Raw genomic sequence first — 22,080 nt, forward strand, 5'->3', positions numbered from 1 at the left:
TATGAAAATTCAATTTATTCTCACTTTTTTTCATTAAAAAAAATTTGAGACGAAAAATATAATAATAAAAAATATAACTATAAAAAATTGACAAGAATAATGAAAGAAAAATGAAAAATAAGTTGTGTTCATTGTAAGTGTTTTCGTGTCTTTTCTGTCAGGATGGACACAAAATGCACTAATTCGGTGTCTTTGTACATATTATTTCTGTCCATATCTTCTTTGTCAAACATGATTGTCTCTGTAACACCCTACCACATAGAGCTTTACGCTTAAGTCGTAAAACAGTGGTGGTGTGGTATTACGACCTCTAAAATAAAATATATACATATAATAGCAGAAAGAGTATAATAAACTAGGAGCCTTAAAAAATTAGGTGAAACAACAACATAGTATGGGATGAGAACCAGAGGTTCTCAACATGATAAATGTGCCACACATATATAAGGTTTTGGGAATGGCAGAGACAATCCTAGAATACCGACACTCAGATGTAAAGTTTAAGGAACTAAAAACAGAAGCCATAAGGTGGTCATCTAAAGGTTCTCAACCTAACTAAACTTAACTATATACTGAATTTTTTCCACCTTTCTTTCATACCTCCATCTCCCATGATTTGCACAGAATACCAAATTCAATAAGTTCCGCGAGCTAAAACGAACTTAGAATACCAAAATCAACAAAATTTCAATGTGAATTCTCATCAATTTTTGAAATTTAAGGAGTAGAGAAACTGAGGTGAGTTTGTGGCTTACCTATAAAAATATTCCGGTAGAATCGTAGAGCGCAACGCGGTGGTCACGTGACCGCAAACAGTGCGACGATCGGAGCTCAGATGGAGAAGTTACGTGAATTTGGGTGTGGCGTTAGGGTTGAGTTCTTCTTCTCCCCTTCCCTGGGCTATTTCAGCGTTATGCTGAATGGGGAGGAAGAAGATGGGCTTCTGCTCATTTAAGTGTTGGGCCAGTTAGGTTTACGAGTCCGGTTTAATCGATTCGGTCCGTTCAGTCTAATATTGGGTCGAATTTTTTGAAATTAATGTCAAAATTTTCGTTTTGATGAGCTCTATCCTAATTTAATATAGTATTCACATTTTTAACTTTCTTTACTAAAATTTAATTTATTGACTAATTATTTACTGATTTAACGGAATTTACAGTTTCTGTATCCCTATCTCAATATCCTATTTATGTAAACAAATGTAGCCTTAATGATCAAGCTTAGTTTAAGAAGACTTGATGGAATAATAATATCTAATATTCTTAAATCTTTTATTGATTTGAATAATTATTTAGTTTGAGAATACTTGAAAAAATAACATTTTGTTACACTATTTTATAAACTAAAAAATATTTACCACCTACTAAAGGAGCAATTCAACTATTAAAAAATATAAACATAATTGATCATTATAAAATGAAGCCAAATTATTCCAAAAAAAATTATTATTTCCATAATAAATATTTAATTAATAATTTTTTGTCAAATAAAATTATACATTCAAATACCACTTAAAAATTAAAACATTGATTTTTGTGTTTTTGTCTGCAGATATAGATTATAATTTTTAATTAATTTTTTTACTATCATTATTTGCATAAAAACTCATACTTTTTTGTAATTTTTTTTCTTACCATAACATAAATTTAATATTTGTTAAATGTATGATAAAAATGTGCTATACATATTTAAATAAGAAAATTAAAGTTATTTAAGATGTTCAAATTAAAATTAAATATTTGAATTTATTTATCTTATGAAGGTAAAAAACTAAAATTTGTTAAATCCTAAGATAAAACAAATGTTTTTTTTCCTCAAAAATAATCTTCAAATTATCTTTAAAATAATTATTTAAGTTATATCAAAGCAAAATATTTTAATATAACAAATAGTATGGCAGTTGTGAACAAACCAATGTTAAATTGTTAATATACACTTGATTTTTGGTACAACAAATTTAATATTTTTTGTTGACTCTCAAATATAATTTAATGTTATTTAACTATTATGATCCTATCCCTCCAATAGAAAGAGAAAGAAAATTTTATTATTATTATGTGTATAAGTCTACGAGCTAACAATGATAATTGACTCCTGTAAAATTTTAAGCCATTTAAATACTTTGTGAAGCTACTTCTCATAGCACTAGAGAAAAACTACGTATCGTTATATTTGTGATTAAAGTAGAATACTTATAATTTCCATGAACATTATTGCTGTTAACCTAAAACAAGTCACTCATATATCATCATCGGTCGGTGTTTTTTTTTTCCTTTTTTTTCCCTTTATGCTACATCAATCTTACCATATTCATATAGATGATAGAGCCACATAATATAATTTAAATATTAATTAATTTTTGTGTATCATTACGGTTTGAATAATAACTACATATGCTTCGGTTATATAATAAGTTTTCCTATCATTAATAATATAATAGAAGCCTTTTAATTTTTTTTATTAACATCATGGTAATCTATCAGCACTTATATTAGTTGTGTAACTCATAACTTGATCAGTTACATGCAAATATATAGAATATTTATTAGGTGTAATTATTTTTATATAAAATTAATAATTAAAAACTATTAAATAATTTAATAATTGAGAAAATATAAGGAGCCGGCAGCTAAGGTCGTCAAATAATCATTTTTTATTTTTAATTATTAAATAATATATGTAAAGACATAAATTTTTATTTTTATTTTTTATTTTTAACTATTATAATTTCTAAAAGTATAAACAAATTATAATTTTTATATTCACAAACATTAAAGTCTTTGTAATTATAAATATCTAATAAATATAATTATAAACCAAGTTTTCATCTATAACATAATTATAAATATTGTTCTCAAAGTAAAATAAATATAATCCAAAATATAATTATAAATATTGTCTTTAAAACAAAATAAATATAATCTAAAATACTCAATTTTCAACTTCATTCTCTTGTAAGTTGGGTTTTGGTAAAATAATTGTAAAAATACCCCTTGCTAAAAAAATTATAAGCCCGGCGGAAAAGTCCGCCCCGCTCCGCCAAAGCCCGCAGTTTAAGCGGTGCGGATTAGGCAGGCTTTTACTATTTGGCGGTCCTAATTTTTCAGCCCAGTCCGCTTTTTTTAGCGGGTTACACGGGCCGGCCCGGCGGGTTTAGGCCTATTTGCCACCCCTAGATGAGTGGTATCATAACATGGTATTGGAGCTCCAGATCAGAAAGGTCAAGAGTTTGATCCTTGGTGAACTCCAATTTTGGATATTATGGACGATGTTCATTTTGTAACTCATATAGTCCATTGTACACATTGTATAAATATTTTATTGGCTCCCTAGCAGGACTTTAAACAATTTTAGTTAAATTATTATATAATAATTCTTAATTATTAATTTTATAAAAATAATTACATATAAATTTTTATCCGCAAATATAGATAAAACATTAAAATTGAATGTATGTTGATTCGTTCACCTATCATAGACACATTTATTTGTATGTTTCACTAATGTTATATATTATAAGTGTATTGCTAATAGTTAACAATATATGAATTAAAAAATATTTTATATAAAAATAATTATTAAATTAATCATTATGTATTATGTATATTTATATTATATAATTTTTTAACTAATTAATCAGTCATCAATAAAATAATTAAATATATAATAAACAAATAATCAAATTTGTTTACGATAATATAATAATTTTTTAATAAAATATTAAAATTTCTATATGCAATAATTTATTAATGATTTATCTTTAGTATACACGTAATTCGATCGAATGTACCATTATTATTAAAATATGTTTTTCATATAAAATTCAATTATATTATTATGCATGGACATTATCGAAGTATATAACGATAATAACAAGCATTATTAAGCATGTTACGGGAGAAACTAAGAAGAGACAAGTCATTATTAAGCATGATCCATTCGAGGAAACCACGGAATTAGTATGTTAGATCACAAAAACAAATAATTTTACTATGTTTCCCATTCCAAGGATCCTGTTTTTCTTTGATGTTCTTCTTCTTCTTCTTCTTCCCTTCTTTGGTGAGTCTAATAATTCATCATTAGAATCTGATCCTTTCTTCAATTTCCTTAGTGCTATTGACCCAAAAAATGTTCTCAACATAAGTAATAGCAATGTTATTATTGGTTCATCACCATGCTTGGTCAACTTGAATAATAATAATAATAATAACAATGGTGTTATTATTATAAGATGCAACAAAAATGCCACCAATATTGTTGAGATAAGGCTTGAGAATTTGAACCTTAGTGGCACAATTGATGCTGATTCTCTATGCAAGCTTCAAGAATTAAGGGCTCTTAGCTTAGCCAACAACAACATCAAAGGCAAAATCCCACACTCAATTTTGCATTGTACAAGGTTGATGTATCTAAATCTTACAAGAAATCAATTGAGTGGGAATGTACCTTCTAGATCCTTAGCCAAGTTGAAATTCCTCAAAAAATTGGACATATCCAACAACAATTTCATCCATGGTGTGATCCAAATTAAGCATGAGTTCATCAAGGGTAGTATTGTAAATTCATCACCACAATCAAGTGTTTCAAGCAATAATGATACCTCAAATAATGGATCATCATCATCATCATCATCATCATCATTTCCAATAATATCTATGAAATTGTTAATACCATTGATATTAGGGCTTGTAATTCTTTTAGTATCACTTATCTTTGCCTTCAAGAAATTACCAAAGCTATGTAGAGAGGGAATAATAAAAGTACTAAGAAGTCATCAAGTTTCTCCATCACAAAAGTCCATAACAAGTGATCAAATGGTGAAGAAGGGTGGTTTAGAAGATTCACCATCACTAGGGCTTGTGTTCTTTGTTGAAAAAGAAGAGAGGTTCACCATGGAGGAGTTGCTTCGCGCCGCGGCGGATCTAAGGAGTGAGAGCTTTTGTAGCAGCCTATACAAGGTGAAGCTTAATAATGTGGAGAATAATGTTCAATACTATGCTGTGAAGAGGTTAAAGAATGTTCAAGTTTCTTGTGAAGATGAGTTTGGAGAAACATTGAGGAAGATAAGCAAATTGAAGCATCCAAATATTCTTCCACTTGTTGGCTACCGTTCTACAAGTGAAGAGAAGCTTGTCATCTACAAATATCAAACCAATGGAAGCCTCCTCAATCTCTTGAATGGTAACTATATTTTAGTTCATATAACATTGCAATTTTTTCTCTATTTTTTATTTCTTTCAAATGTTGCATTGCATTGCATAATAACTTGGTAAAAATAAGCAAATATGCAAAGTGTATACCAAAAATTAATTATTAAATTAATTTTTTGTATATAATATATATTAAAATATAAAATTATATTAAAAATGTGTAAAATAAATATACACATAATAAATAATATAATCACTAATTAATTGGTTAATTTTTTATTAGAATCGTTAAAATAGATTAAATTTATTGAACCAATCTATTTATCTATTCGAGTAACCACACTAACTTATAAACTAAACAAGTAGTTTTTTTTTTAAAGTGATCGCTTTTGGCCAATAATTTTTTTGATTCATCCTGAAAACTTGACCCATATATGAAAAAAGGTGTATTGTTTATTTAAATTTTTTATTTAAAAATAATATTTTTTAAATAATTTTTAAAAATTAAAATAAAAAAATAAATAAATCAATCTATTGAACTGGTCATAAGATGAAAAAAGTATGGTTTATGAATAAGATAAATTTAAATGGACCAAATTATTTAATCTACAGATTTAGACGAAACAGATTTAAATAATCCAATCAGACTTATTTAATAATTTTATTTTTTATGTAAAAATAATATTTTTTTAATATCACATTATTTGTTGAAAAGTCAAATATGATCTCTTCAGTTTATATTCTTTACAATATATATAATTGTTTCTGATAATTTATTTCAGTAAAAAAATACTCTAAATATCACATTTTTTTAATTTATAGTTGAACATTTTCAAATGAAGTAATATATATTATGGTTTTTTTCCCCTTATTACCTTCTATATTAATATTCTCTAGTCACGAATTTCTTTATGTTGCAAGCAGATTACATAGCAGGTAGAAAACATTTCCCATGGAAACTGCGTCTCTCTATAGCATGTGGAATTGCAAGGGGTATGGCCTTCATATATAGGAAGAAGTTGAATAACAATAACAAAGAAGAAGAAGATGATTCCATTATTCCTCATGGGAATCTCAAGCCATCAAACATACTCCTCAATGAAAACAATGAACCACTCATAAGTGAGCATGGCCTAACAAAATTCATGGATCCAAATAGGTCCGGATTCCTTCTTTCCTCTCAGGGATATACCGCGCCAGAAAAATGCATTTCTGAAAAATCTGATGTATATAGTTTTGGCGTGATCTTGCTCGAATTACTAACCGGCAAGAGCATCGAGAAGAGTCGAATCGATCTCGCGAGATGGGTTAGATCTATGGTAAGGGAAGAATGGACCGGAGAAGTGTTTGATAAAAAAGTTGGACCAAATGAACATCAATGGGCTTTTCCAATATTGAATGTTGCCCTAACTTGTGTTACAAGGTTCCAAGAAAATAGGCCAACCATGGGAGAGATCTTAGAGAGGATTGAAGAGGTTATGGATGAGCAAGAACATCAAGAACAAATTGCTTCTTCAAGATGTTGCTCTAATGGATCCAAAGATTGTTGTTCACTCCACAAAATCATTCCTGATACATGGGATTCACCAGGATCCAATTACTAAATTGTGTTATTATTTGTAACATTTTTAAAATAATTTTTTTAACCACTAAAAAAATTATTTTAAAAAAAATGTACAAATAATAACATTACTTGTTTACTTTTTAATTTTTGACTCCACTAAACTCCAATTCATTTGGCATGAACTAGCTATATAGTTCGTCCACCTTTATCTTATAATAATAAGCATGAATATATAGTGCAGCATTTTAGGTATATATATTATCTTTGTAATAATATATATTATATGCAGATATATATAGACATATATATAGTGCTTTGTCTTCAGGTGATGTACATGTAATATAATCTTATGTTTCTTTGTTATAATAAATTAATATATTTTTGCTATGTAAAATGCAGCTCAGCACATTAAAGTCAACGCATATAGATAGTGTAAGTCTAATTATTTTATATATAAAAATTTGTGACCACAAGGCAAAAGTAGTAGACCGCTGGTTTTTTTTAATAAAAAAATAAAAAATAAAATTAGGTCAAGTGAAAATGTAGACAGCTGTTGTTGATGATAGTTTGATTGTATAGAATCTTAATTACATTGATTTTCTCTTCCGAATAAATATTAATTTAATCGGCCAGAAAATTAAAGTAGTAAGCAATTGACTCTCAATAAAAAAAAATATAGAAGGCAAAAATAACCTAAAATCTTGTTGAAATTACAATATTTAATGTTTTTTAATAATTTTTTAAGAAGCAAAATATTGGTAATTGCATATAGTGGTGAAGGGAAAGGATTAATATATAGCCTCAATTCTTTAGAAAATTTCTCTAATATAGTAAAAATAAGCATGTGTTTTAATAATGTGATCTTTTAAATTAGATTTTAAAAATGTGATATTTTAAAATAGATTTTAAAAATGTGATATTTTGAAATCTATGTTAAACAAAACGATATTATTTTGGGTGGAAACTTATATATTATTGATTTCACGTGAAATTAATAATTAAAAACGGTTAAATAATTTGGTTGATTTGACTAAATTTTTATTTAATAATTCTTAACTATTAACTTTACATGAAGTTAACTGTACCTGCATCTAAATTTTCACCTTATTTTGGGCGCCTTACTTAACAACACCTTCTGCAGTTTTCACATGTCAAAAATGCAAGTAGCGTTCATTTATAAGAAAATATTAATTAAATAATTATTAGAAGTAGATATTATTATTATTGTTATTATTATAGTGGTTAGTGTGCACGGGTAGTGAATCACGTTTACCTATTCGAACTCGAATCGATTCAATTAAATTGGTTTTGAAATATATCAATAAATAATTGGATCTAATTCGAACTAAACCAATAACTTTTATTAATAATTAATTTGAATATCGATTTTTGAGGTGCGGAACCCGAACTAATTTGCGAATTCGATTATATATTAATTAAATAAAACAAATATATATATATATATATATATATATATATATATATATATATATATGACTTTTTCATTGGACAATGATTGTTCATTATTAATATGTTTGGATTTTGATGAGTTTAGTTTTTAATGTATTTGGTGTTTAACCTGTTTGGATTATTTCTATTGATGTTATATGTTTATTGTACTTGTTGAATTTTTAAAATAAAAATTTAATTTTTTTTTATGAATTTCAAAGTCATCGAGTGTCCAATTACCCGAACCGAATCAATCCGTTCTTAATTGGTTTGATTTGGTTCGAATACATGTGCAAAAAAACGCAAATCCGAACTAAACCGAACAAATTATATTTTGATCGATTTAGTTCTAATTTTACTATAAATCCGAACCAAACCGATCCGTACTCACCCCTTACATCAACAATTGTTATTATTTTTATTATTACATTTGTTAAAATTAAAACTATTCAAAAATTGATATAATATTTTTTTATGAGAAGTGTTAGGGCCAGCACTTGTTAAATTTTGTCCGACATTTAACCATTAAAAGAAATTTGAATGATTCTACACCATTAGATACAATCTCATACCATTAAAAACATGATTGATGGCTAATTAATGGCTAAAAACTACAAAATCTGCTGTCCTAGACTTTTTTTTTTATTATTAACAGACAACACAATGGAAAAAAATTTGAATTACAACTAGCTTTGTTAACACACACCTATCTAGTATTTAATTGGTATATTTTTCTTATAAATGAAACACTTGCATCTAAAGTGTATTGTTCTTTAATTTCTCAGTTTTACTCTTGTGAAATTTAAAGAATTAGAACTCTACATATAATATTTTACATTATTTGTATCTCATCTCAACACATTTTTTAAATATCACATTCTTATAATATTTTTTTAAATTTTTTATTTCTTGTAATCAGTTTTTTTTTCCTTTATACACGTGAATCAGTCTCAATTCTCATCAAATAATGACAAATTTATATATAGTTACTATATATCTACATTTTTAATTGCATACCCATCCATCTCTAAACAAGGAAGTAAAACAAAATAAACGCAGGATTAATAATAATAATAATAATAATAATAATAATAATAATAATAATAATAATAATAATGTGTGTGTATATATATATATATAGCAAGTAATTATGATAGGTTCAAATATGGCGAATTATGCTTAGGCTTAGTGGATAGCTTTCATCAGTATATGTATTATATACCCACACATGTGAAGTGGAACCAATTTAATTAATTACCATAATAATATAGTGGGGAAAATGCTACCATCTAGCCTTGTCATATACATGAGTTAGCTGCTAATACCATTATTATTATTATTATTATTATTATCAAAGAAGGTGTTAAAATTCAAGGATGTGGTACATATTTTTGAACTACATATATTATTAGAAAAAGTATAAGTAGATAATAAAAATATTAAACAATATGAATAATAGTCATATTAGATGTTTATTTTATTAGGTATGCAAATAGTTATTCTAATATTAAAATTTAGGTGAATAATTTAAAAGTGTAATATATTTTTATTTTATTAGTGATTGTTCATATTATTCAAAAAAATTTATTAATTACCTACCATAACCCATATTATTATAGTCCCCTTAATTAATCTAGCTATGATTTCTTAGTCCACCATCAATAATGAGGCATATATATATGAGACTGGCCTGGACCTGAATTTTATTGAGTGAGAATTGATGATGGCAAATTGGCAAAGCATTCATGACTTCAATTTTTTTTAGCCTTCAATCTGATATATTAACGATTAATGTGTTACGGATCTAAGTTTTATTTAAAGATTTGTTATTGACCAATAAATTAATATATATATAATATAGAATTTGAATCTAATACTTGTTTAAGCAGTTGACTAAGTTAACCAAGTTAACCAATTGACCAACTCAAATGAATTTGACTTCAAAAATATTATTATTAGAGCAAGGTTTTGTATTAATTAATCTGATTTCTTTACCTAGAAAAGGATTTACAAATTAAAATATGCATGATAAGCAACTTCAATATTATTCATACAAGTTTCAAGTAGAGAAACCATTTCAGAAAATATATTAATTATATAACCTTTGTTCTAGCGTAATCATTAATATATGATTAACACTATTATAAAGGGATTATATGTAATCAAAGTATGAGACTATGAGTTTTTTTTTTTGCTCGGAATATTGTTTGAATACATTTTCTCCGAGATAAAGGCTAAGACCCAGCCCAACAAGCCCATCCCACATTCAAAAAACAAAACAATTAAGTAATGAAAAATTTAAAGACATCGAAAATAAAAAAAACACATGATATTAATATATTCTTACCATATGTTCTTTTTGGCTAAAATTTTTAAATATGAATAATTTTAATATGAAATACAACAATATTTGTTTATTTTAATATTTTACACTGTTATGATAGTAGTGCAAAAATGTCACTGATGTTTTATAAAAAAATATTTTTTTAAATATGAAAAGATAAAACGTCACTAACGTTTTGTGAAAAAATATAAAAATAAAATGTCACTGACGTTTTGTAAAAAAAAATATTATGTTAGTTATAAAATGAAAAAACATTACTCACGTTTTGTAAACACCCACAACAATGTTTAACACCTAGTTTAGACCATCTTTAAAAACTTCACCACTCATAATCCAATATACAAAAATAAAAGTTCATTTTTTTTGGCCCCATTACCTAAGTTTAAAAGTCATATCTAAATATCATATTTTGATGTTTTTAAACGAATTAGGAAAATATAATGCTTTAAAATATATTTAAAAGATCGATAATTTTTTATATGGTTTCAAATAAGAAAAAAAATAAATTCAAAATATTTAAAGTCAAATTTTACCTTAAAAGATGAAAAGATAAAAGAAAAAAAAAGAAAAGAAGACAACCGTGTAAGTAAAATTCTGTATAATTAAATACATCACAATTAATAATTTTAATTAATAAAATAGAAATAAATATTAATAATAAGAAGTACCATGTTGTTTTCATGAAATACTATCATTTCAGGAATTTAATAAAAAAAAGTTCCAATAATGTAACATAACATAGATTTTCAAAAATATATATATATATATATATATATATATATATATATATATGTATATTTGAATTTGAATATACAAACACATATGATCATTTCATTTATTTGACCATGTTCAAAATTAATCATATAAACATAATTAGTAACCACAATATATATTATAATATAGTCACCAAAAAAAATATATATTATAATATATTGACCAAAAATAGATATAGTAATTTTAAAAGAGAAAAAATAATATAACCCACCAAAAAAGGAAAAAAAAATAAGACTTGCATTTTAGTTTAGGATTTAATTTAGATAAGCTATTTAATTTAATTTATTTTTATATTTTTTAGGCATTATAATGTGTTGTCATAAATTGGCCCTCCAAATATTCTTGCACCAGAGATTTGCAGTGTGTCCTTCTTTCCCTTTCTCTCTAAATTTTTTTTTATATATATATTTTTTTATTTTCTTTAAATTTCCTTTTTTTCCAATAAATAATTAAAAAAAAAACAAAGAGAAAATAAGAAACAGAGAAGAAGAGGATGAGACCACATCCTCTGTTTTCATTGTCATTCTCACTTTCTTCTCCCATTCAAATTTTCACATAACCTCTCATTTATTTTATTTTATTTTATTTTTCTTTCTCTCTCTCAATATCATTAATAATTGCTAATTAAAAGTTTTCATTTTTTTATTCTTTTGGTTTTTTTTTTCATCCATCACCTTCCATTTATGGTTCCTTCTATTTCTTTTTCCCCTTTTTCCTTTGATCTCTTCATCCTTGTTTGAATCTCTATCTCTGATCTCAGAAACCAACAACTAGAAGAAAAAAAAAATTGATTTTTTCTTTTTGGTTGTTGTTTTTGGTTGATTGATATATTCTGGTTCCCGTTTCTTATTGATTGGGTGCTTCAAAGATCCGATGCTCTTAGATCGAATTTGACAAAACCCCCCAAACTTCGTATCTGATCGAAGCACCAACTGGGTTCTGTCTGAATTTTGAGATAAGGTGCGACCCTTCTTCACAGATTCATACTTACCTGCATTTCTGATTTCTAAAGATTGAATTTTTATTCAGATTGAGCTCAAATTCTCCATAATTCAATATAATTTGCATTTAGATTGGTTCCGGTGTTGAATTATGGATCATTACTGTGTAATTCATCTTATGTGTATTGAAAAAGATGAAATTTTGGTTTTGATGTTTTTGCTTTTTTGATTTGGAATGAGAATTTTGGACTGAATTATGTTGAAATGTGTTGAATTTGATTTGGTAATTGATTGCAATGCATAACTTGGAATGGTTTTGTTAACAGAACAGATGGAATCGGATCTTGGAAAGCTCTTCATTGGGGGGATTTCATGGGACACTGATGAGGAACGCCTCAAGGAATATTTTGGGAAATTTGGTGAGGTGATAGAAGCTGTGATCATGAGGGATCGGACAACGGGTCGTGCTCGTGGATTCGGCTTTATTGTCTTTGCTGATCTTGCTGTTGCAGAAAGAGTAATTATGGATAAACATGTAATCGATGGCCGCACGGTGAGAGTTTGTTTCGTTGTTAGATGCTACATTGCATTGTGCCAATTCATATCTTTGCTGAAATTGTGTTAATTTAGATTAGAGATCATTGTGTTCCTCATTTTTCGTAATTTTCCTGCTATGATGGTGTTAAAAATTATGTTTGTTTTAAGGCAACATTGGGATGATGCTTAGCAACTTAGATTAAAGTATGTGCATTGTATCGAGGTTGATCTTTTCTGAGCTTTTAAGCAAGGAAATTGAAGATGACTTCAATATTTTGATCAAATTTCGGTTCTTGATTTTCAGGTTGAAGCAAAGAAGGCTGTTCCCAGAGATGATCAGCAAGCTATAAATAGGCAGTCTGCTAGCATGCAGGGATCTCCTAGTCCTGGTCGCACGAAGAAAATCTTCGTTGGAGGTTTACCATCAACGATCACGGAAAGTGATTTCAAGAAGTATTTTGATCAGTTCGGTACAATTACTGATGTTGTAGTGATGTATGATCATAATACTCAGAGGCCAAGAGGATTTGGCTTCATCACTTATGATTCGGAAGAAGCTGTGGACAGAGTTCTTTATAAAACATTTCATGAACTCAATGGGAAGTTGGTTGAGGTCAAGAGGGCAGTTCCAAAAGATCTTTCTCCTGGACCCAATCGGAGCCCATTGATAGGATATAACTATGGTTTGAATAGGACAAGTAGCTACCTAAACAGTTATGCTCAGGGTTTTAATATTAATCCGATAGGAGGCTATGGCATAAGGATGGATGGTAGATTTAGTCCACTTTCTAGTGGTAGAAGCAGTTTTACCCCATTTGGATCCAGTGGTTATGGAATGGGAGTGAATTTGGAATCAGCATTGAGTCCAAACTATGGAGGAACTTCCAATTATGGGGGAAATATAGGGTACGGTCGAATATTTAGTCCTTTCTATAGTGGCAATTCAAGCAGGTACACTACTCCTATTGGCTTTAGTGGGGGCAATGCAAGAAGCGACACTCTTACGAACTCAGCTTCTAGGAATGTCTGGGGAAATGGTGGCCTGAATACTACGACTAATAACCCCGTCAGCCCTGGTGCTTACTTGGGATCAGGAAGTGGGGCTTTCGGTGTTTCCATTGGAAATAGTGGTACCAATTGGGGTCCATCAGTTCCAACGCAGGGTGGAGGGGCTGCTTCCGGCTATGCTACTTGGAGCAATGTTTATGCCGGTGGAGATAGTAGCATAGGATTAGGAGGAGGAGGAGGGTATGGAAGGAACAGTGGCACAAATGCGACCCAGTCCTCTACATTTGCTGCACCAAACAGTGTTTATGATGGACCCTATGGGGAGTTATACCGCAGTGGTTCTGCTTACAATGACTCTACTTGGCGGTCCGCTGCTTCTGAGGTAGATGGTTCTGGTGCATTTGGTTATGGACTTGGTGGCATTGTTTCAGATGATCCAGTGAAGAGTTCTGAGGGTTTTATTGGGAACTACAATGTAACAAGTAGACAATCTAATAGAGGTAAGATCTTTAGCTACATTTTTATCTCCAAAAGAAAATGAGATCATACTTTGTAGATTTTTGGTTGGTTACTTGCAAATTATGTGCTTTTAACTATTTATAATTCGGTACATGAATTATTCTGAAGCTGTGAAAAGAAATCATCTTCTAGTTTATGATAGATAAAGATAGCATTGTTCATGTTTTCCTTTAGTCATATTCCGAACACTAGGTACCAGACTTTGTATATACGAAAATCATTGATCTTTTTCTTGAACTGTGATGGCTTTGCTGGAAATTGTTATTGAAATCTAATATAATATTTGCCTAGCTTTCTTGATTACTTTCATTTTCAGGTATTTGAATGTTTCATGTGAAGTTAAATTGACTTGAAAGTAAAGATATATACATAGATCGGTCTTTCTAAGTTTAAATGTGTTTGATTATTTTCTAAATGAATGATGCATTGAGATTTGCAAACTGAGTTTGTTATATATATATACCTTCATGCTTAATGAATTAAGGTGAAAACCTTGCTACTTAATTTCTTTTCTAATCTTTTGAAGAAGAACAAATGCTCAATAGACAATGATTTAGTCATGAATTTTAATACAACAACAATACACATAGGTGCCTTGAATTTCATAGGGTACATTTCAGTGTAGACTATATATTTTCGATCGCATCTGAATTAATACTTGTTATGTTACTCATGTTCTTTATAATTTCTCAACTTGATTCAGGAATTGCTGCTTAGGAGATATGTTAATTTGGATATGTCATTGGTAACAGTAGATCAAAGGAAACTGGTAATGAGGTATTTGTGAATTCATACGTCTCCGTCGTCACTTAAGGGAAATATCAGCAGATAAGGGAAGTTAATCAATCATATATAGCTAACGGTGTTCTTTTATTTTGAATTATACATTTTAAGAGAAATCAGTTTACAAGGGATGATTTTGTGTTAAAGGTTTCGGTTCCTTTCTTGGAATTTGATTTTGAGGTGTAAAATCAGATTGCGGGATATATACTCAGGGAAGATTGGTTCCAAATAGTGTAATAGTTGCATCCACAGAAAGGTTGCTTCATCATTAGCATGTTTAATGATAGTGTATGAATTTCTTTATTTTTTTTTCTTAATTATTTTTATATTTTCTTCGTTTTGCCGCTGTAATGCCTTGGCCAATCTGTTTGTTCTTGTCACCATCTTTTTACTTTGTGGGACATTTGATCAAATTGTAAGTGAGGTTGAGCTTGATTGATCAAGTTTGAAACATTTAGAGGGGTATCCATCTAGGATCCCCCATCAAATAATTATGTGCTTGAACAGTTCTATTATTCTTTGTTAGACTTAAATGTTACAAAACTTTATACTTGATTTATTAAGTCATAATATCAATTTATATGCATCATTGTGTATTGAAGTATTGAGCATGTTATTGCATATATTTAAAGGGCCATGTTAATGAAAACAATTATGTGTAGCATGCACATGCCTCAATTATGTTAGAGGTTTTCTTAGCATGTGTAAGACATCCTTGGAAGTTGGAAAGCAAAGCATGACAAGAATTCGAGTTGGAGATGTGTCTATATCTTTTGATACTTGGAATGCAAGTAATCACCCTATTAGGTGTGTTTGGCAAAAGGTGAAAAAAATGAGTGAATATTTTTTGTTTCTTTATATATGCATGTTTTGATGATGGAAGCACCAATTAGTTCTATCTAATTTTGAGTTGTTCAATTAAGGTTTAAATAAAGTTAGAAGGATGTTATACTAAAATGGGAATTGAAAACCTAACATGTTTTTTTCAAAAGAGGTTGTATTATTTATCACACAAGGTATTGAAAATATGGGTTTCCTCTTCTAACTATGCCATAATAGTGAAAGAGACACTAACATATTGATGGCACCAAACACCATATATAGAAAAATCAAAGTAACTTGAAAATTGAAATAAATGTATTGAATGAATCATGCATGCTTTCCTTATTCATAATGTTCCACAGGGAATATTCCGGTGATGGACAGAATATGAGTTAGAATCAAATAATACTAGAGTAACTTTAAGTAAATATTACACTATAGAATAATTTTTTAAAATTTAATTTTGATGCACTATCAGTGTAAAACAATTTTATACATACATCCAATTATATAACGTCACATGAGCAAAAATAACTACTTTTTACCTTAACTGTGTGAATTACTGTGTAAAGCATTTTACACTCAGTGCATCAAAATTGATTTTTTACTCGAGATTGGTTAAAAGTTTGTATCTTATATATCATTTCTAAAATTTCACATCAATTCAAATCGCTTGTTATACCATTTATATACTTAAAAATCAACCTAATATAATTGCTAAAGACTAAAGGTACATGATTTGTGTAATATTCACACTCCAAGACTCAGAAAGAGAGCTCTTATATAAAGCAAGGTGTTACATAGAACAGGTCTTGAAAATTTAGATTCATGTTATACACAACATGAGCACATTGTTAGATGAAATTTGATTGCACAATTATTCACATTCACAACAAAAGAAACACAAGTTATATAAGATAGGAGCAAGCTTGTTTCTGATAAGTACAAAGGTTATGGTTCCCACACTGGGATTGTACATTATTTCTGTTCTTAACTACTTATATCAGTTTCCATTTCCAAGTTATCTAACCTCAGAAGAAAGCTCTACTACCATAGAACACGCGCGAGTTACCACTCCTTGACGCCTGAAGCTTCTGCTCAGAGCTGCCGGAGTTACCTGAGCTAGCTACTCCCTTCTCACTGTCCATATTAGGAAGCTTCATTTTCGCCAACGACTCGGTGAATTGCTGCATACTTTTCATATACATGTCTACTATGTCCTGCTGCACCATGCTTGGCTCTGGCTCTGGCTCAATTTTCAAACTCACAAGAGGTTTCGCGAATGCTTCCCTACTCGAGGAATCAGTATCACCATTTTTTACATCCATAGTTTTCTTCTCTTCCTTAGCAGCAGAGGATTCTGAGCTTGCAGCCACCGAAGGAGACGAGATTCCATTTGTTGATACACTGCTTGGTGGAGAATCAACCTTAGGAGGAGGTGGAGGTTGCATTGATTCAACACTGCTATGGTTTTCAGCATCCTCAGAACATTGAATGCTTATGTATTCCGAAACCATCAAGCAATCTTCCTTGGCTATTTTCGGATCAGGGAACTCAATCTTGTCTAAATCTTCCACCAACGACTCGCTGCACGGTTCTGAGTCCTTGTCAATCTCATTTGCAGCCAATTTCAAAGGCATTGAGGATATTGCCATAACATCAGGGGAAGCACCGGAGTAGGCAAGTGAAAGCTGAACAAAACCGGCCGGAGAATGGAAAAGATCGGTGGAAGAAAGCGAGAACTCTTTCTCAAGCTTGCAATCCTTATTCACCAGAACTTCAGAAAGAGGCACCAAAGCAAAACCAAGCAACTGGTCTTCTAGATAGTTCCTGACCCGGCTCAGCATCCAAATCTCACATTTCACAGCCGAATCAACAGTCCTAACACTTAGACTTAGATTCTCATTGAACACAGGGTTGTTTCCTCCACCGTTGATGATCTTGGTGGAGACAGAGTTATCAGGATCACTTGTCAAACAAATTTTGGCATAAACATCTTGCTTGTGGTATATGCAGATGTTATGAATGTCCCTGGCCTCATGGATGTAAACATCAACAACACCCATGAAATCATCCTTTGTTCCATTGACTTCAATGTCCTTAGACAAGGGAACATCATGTTTTTGCTTCTCATTATCAACCAACACAGATTTCTTCAATGGTGACACAACAGATTGTGGGGACTCCATGCCTAGAAAAACCACAAAAACTACTAGTATTGCTTTAGAGAGAATTCAATATGGTGTGTATGCAGATAAATGAGAGAATCAAAGTAACTAACTATGACTAGAAATTGGTATTAGTACTAAATTTTAGGCACTACCCTAAAATTTATCAATCATGTTACGTATACACTCAAATCAGCCACCCGAATAGAATACATATTAAAGCAAATGTATCTATTTATACACAAATATGAGGTGACTAATTTGGATAAACATGAAGAAAGGAAGAAGGAAAGAAAGGCAAAACCAACACTCAACCCCCCAAATGTGAAAAGAGCAGTACTAAGAAACTTCAACTTGAATTCCTCCACATAACCCAAGTGGAGGCTTTAAGCCTTTGCAGCTAAGATCAGCAGAAAGACACTACTCAATTGGGAGTAAAACAAGTATGAATTCACAAGTATCAGAACCCCAAAATTGAGAATTTGAAGAAACACTCAAATATACATACCCACCAAAACATTTCAAAAAAAAAAAAAAAAAGGAACAATCATGGGGTAGTGCCAGATTTGACAGTATTCCAATAAAGCTACAAACTTTTATGCATAATATTCTGTTGCTCTACACAGATAACAGTGTCACCAGAATCCAAGGTAAGATAAACAGGGTAAGCAAAAGATAAACAAATAAAAAAAATGGCACAGTGTCCAAGGTTAGTGTCACCATAGAATCCAAACACAATAATAAGGAACATAAATTATTCTCCTTGAAATTCCTCAAAACACAACACCCTGGGAGGAAGGAAAAAGAAAGTACTACTCCTAAAAAAAAAAGAACAAAAATAAAAAACTGATTTTGATAAAAAAGGAAAAACAAAAAACTGATTTTGTAGTTGTGGTGTTACCTGCTTTAGAAACTTAGCCTGAAAAGTCAAAGTGTTTGAGTTAGAAAGCTACAACCCAGTTCGTGAATCCGAGGAGTTGGTGTTGGTGTAGGTGTAGTTGGAGTTAGAGTGGTTAGAAGAAGTAACAAAAAAGAGAAAGCTTCTTGTGAAAGTGGTTTGGTTTGTTGTGTTGCATCAAGGGAAAGGAAAGAGAAAGAAGAAGAAGAAGAAGATGGATAAAATCTATGGCTGCTGAGAAACACTGACTCAAAAATCTCAAAATCTTTGAGTGGAGTTGTCTGGAGCTTGTGACTCTCAAAGTGTCTTCAATTAATGTCTTCAATTTCATCCGTACTGTATATTTATACGCTTTTACACATATTGAGCAGTAAAAACTTAGATGTAGTATAAGGAGCCAATGGAGATGTTTATTATTCCTGTATTCGGACGGTTCTTCTGAATAATATAAATGTATTATATTTAAAAAATTAGTAGTATTTTATTTTAGATATTTATTTTTTAATTTATATTAAGCTAAATAAATAATTTATTGTACACATTATACAAAAATTCTATTAATTTTCTAATAGAATTCAAAAACTTAAGTGCACCGTTAATTTTATACAGAGAAATGAATAGGAAAAAATTGTTAAATAATTTTATAAATTTAAATAAATTATTATTTAATAATTTTTAATAATTAATTTTATATTAAATTAATTGCATTTGAATTTTTATTATATTAAATATGTATCTATGTATTATTACAAGAGGATGGCCATCCAACACGGTATTATATTTTTTGTTTTTATTGATTTTTTTGTATAAAATAATAAATATAAAAATAATTATAATTTTATAATAAAAACTTTGTAAATAATATAGTTTGAAAGAGTTATATGAAATATTTTTTACGATAATTAAAATTAAATATATTATAATATAATAAAAGTTAATTTAATTTATAAAATTATAATTTTACTTTAAAATATCATGTAAATTGTAACTTAAAAATTAAGAAGCTTATAAAAATATATTTCTATAAATAAGAATATAGTATATAATTTAATTTTAATACATTGTTAGTATAAACAAATTTTATAAATAATTAATTATATATTATTATATTAATAAAAATAATTAATTTTTTAATTCATTACTTAAAAAATTATATTTTTTTGCATTGTTAGTCTTTTAAAATTACCATATATATATATTAGCTTGCTCGCGGTATTTTTTAACTCGACAAAACAATGACTAATCTATTACGAATCAAAGCTCCATTTAAAAGTTTATCATTAAACAATAAATTGCTGTATGTACAAACCAGAAATTCGAACCTCCAATACTTATTTAAGCGGACAGTGAGAATTAATAACTTATTAATACACATAGTAATAAAGGATTAAAATTTAAAGGATCATAAATTAGAAAAGTGTGATATTTATAATTTTTTCTTAAGATGATATTTGATGGATGGAAGAGCAACACAAACCAATGAGAGTAGGTTTATGTGGGCCATATGATCCATTAGCAATTGCCATTTCATATGACTTTTTTCTGTGTTCTTTTTGTACACTTTTCTTGACATTTTGCATTTTATAGTTATATTCACTGCTCACACTTGTCCCCACTTGAGACTTTTGGTGCTGAGTGCAATCTCTGTCCTTTTCTATTTTCTTTTTATTTCAACTTGAAATATTATTTTTGTTCAAGATATTTTAGATAAATCATAATAAAATATTTATTTTTTTGTTTTATTTGTATTTCAAAAATTTTGGAAATTATTTAATATTATATTTGTAACACAACACAAACGGTTGAAATTGGATAATTATGCAATACTTAAAGATGTTATCACATGTAACTCTCCTATATATTCTTAATGTTATCTCTTTACCAAATATATTGAATATCTAACCTTTTTAAGAAATTAGCTATATATTTATATTTATTCCTTTTCAATATCTAAAATATTGTAATTTACTTTTCATGTACTGTAAATATAAAGAGTTATATAAATAATCAATCATGATGTCATATATTCACAAAAAATAATTATTTTAAAATTAATTACTTAAAAAAATAATTAAATGCATGAATTTAATTGGATGATATTACAAATCTTTTTACATTCAAGAAATTATTTTACTAATGACCATGTAATTAAATTAGAAATTTTATAACTCAAAAAATTTTCATATCGCATAATACTAAATTTTTTCATACGGATAATATTAGAGAGATAAAACATAGTCAGTCTAAATAATTTAAATTATCTTATTTAATATTTATTTATTATAAGATGTATTAAATAAAATTAATAACAATAAATTTTAATAATCTTTTACTAATGTTTTTTTCTAATCAAATATTTTCGTTCTCGCACATATCATATCACTACAACTTTTGCACTTTATTAGTTCTAGAATTTTGCCCCAATTTTTCTTCATTAAAGGGTCCCATGCCATATGCTTCTCGAAAGCATTGTGCAACTATTTGCAACAAAGTTATAAAATTAAAAATTATTGTGGGGTCTTCATTTTTATTCTTCATTCATCAGCCAAAAATGACTCGATACTATCATATATAACAAAAGAACAAAAAAGAATGATGAGGGAAAAAAAAAACTATATATTATATGAGATGATAGACAAAGGGTGTCAACTTTACTACTATTCAACATCTCTTAAATTACTTAAATTACACATCCAATTAATGAACAATATGGACAACTTAATTCCAATTAATTAGTGTGTAGACTTCTAATTCATTAGCTTAATTTCCTTTTCTCGCATGTGACCTATGACATATGACTTGAAAAGACTTCCTATAATATTAATCAATACAACTTTTATATAGATTTTAAAATCAACAGAATATATATGCTTAAAATATATAATTGAAAAAAATGTTTACATTATTTACGCTTTTAAGTATGATTTTTTTATGAAATTTTATAACAACTAATCTTTATCTCATAAATAATTATAATTTAACGATTTTTTTTTCAAAAATAATAGTAATATTTTATTTAATAGAAAAATAAATACAATGTCCAAAAGTCAAGACAATAAAAAAAGAGAATTTTTAAATATTTACAAACAGTTGTAAGAAAAAAATTTAAAAAATAAATAAAAT

General features: G+C 28.5%; 3 protein-coding genes across 7 annotated transcripts; 2 read left to right on the forward strand and 1 right to left on the reverse strand.

Moving 5' to 3' along the window:
- The first annotated feature begins 3,992 nt into the window (after positions 1 to 3,992).
- Positions 3,993 to 6,950, forward strand: LOC112703877 (pollen receptor-like kinase 5). The gene is made up of 2 exons (XM_025755505.2): positions 3,993 to 5,181; positions 6,075 to 6,950. The coding sequence occupies exons 1-2, from the start codon at positions 3,993 to 3,995 to the stop codon at positions 6,752 to 6,754; spliced, it is 1,869 nt and encodes a 622-aa protein (XP_025611290.1). The 3' UTR covers positions 6,755 to 6,950.
- A 4,680-nt stretch (positions 6,951 to 11,630) lies between these two features.
- Positions 11,631 to 15,632, forward strand: LOC112701883 (heterogeneous nuclear ribonucleoprotein 1-like). 3 transcript variants are annotated; one of them, XM_025752671.3, is made up of 4 exons: positions 11,631 to 12,241; positions 12,549 to 12,775; positions 13,064 to 14,267; positions 14,990 to 15,632. In XM_025752671.3, the coding sequence occupies exons 2-4, from the start codon at positions 12,554 to 12,556 to the stop codon at positions 15,001 to 15,003; spliced, it is 1,440 nt and encodes a 479-aa protein (XP_025608456.1). In that variant the 5' UTR covers positions 11,631 to 12,241; positions 12,549 to 12,553; the 3' UTR covers positions 15,004 to 15,632. The 3 variants fall into 3 exon arrangements, with proteins under 3 accessions (XP_025608456.1, XP_025608457.1, XP_072056005.1); XM_025752672.3 differs by having other exon boundaries at positions 11,755 to 12,241; positions 12,554 to 12,775; XM_072199904.1 differs by lacking the exon at positions 11,631 to 12,241 and having other exon boundaries at positions 12,533 to 12,775.
- A 1,145-nt stretch (positions 15,633 to 16,777) lies between these two features.
- Positions 16,778 to 19,378, reverse strand: LOC112701884 (uncharacterized). Of its 3 annotated transcripts, none has more exons than XM_025752673.3 (2): positions 18,961 to 19,378; positions 16,778 to 18,082 (listed from the first exon to the last, which is right to left on the reverse strand). In XM_025752673.3, the coding sequence occupies exon 2, from the start codon at positions 18,078 to 18,080 to the stop codon at positions 16,923 to 16,925; it is 1,158 nt and encodes a 385-aa protein (XP_025608458.1). In that variant the 5' UTR covers positions 18,081 to 18,082; positions 18,961 to 19,378; the 3' UTR covers positions 16,778 to 16,922. The 3 variants fall into 3 exon arrangements, with proteins under 3 accessions (XP_025608458.1, XP_025608459.1, XP_025608460.1); XM_025752674.3 differs by having other exon boundaries at positions 16,778 to 18,100; positions 18,961 to 19,274; XM_025752675.3 differs by having other exon boundaries at positions 16,778 to 18,103; positions 18,961 to 19,274.
- Between the last annotated feature and the right edge of the window lie 2,702 nt (positions 19,379 to 22,080).

This window comes from Arachis hypogaea, chromosome 7 (assembly GCF_003086295.3).
Source record: "Arachis hypogaea cultivar Tifrunner chromosome 7, arahy.Tifrunner.gnm2.J5K5, whole genome shotgun sequence".
NCBI lineage: Eukaryota > Viridiplantae > Streptophyta > Magnoliopsida > Fabales > Fabaceae > Arachis > Arachis hypogaea.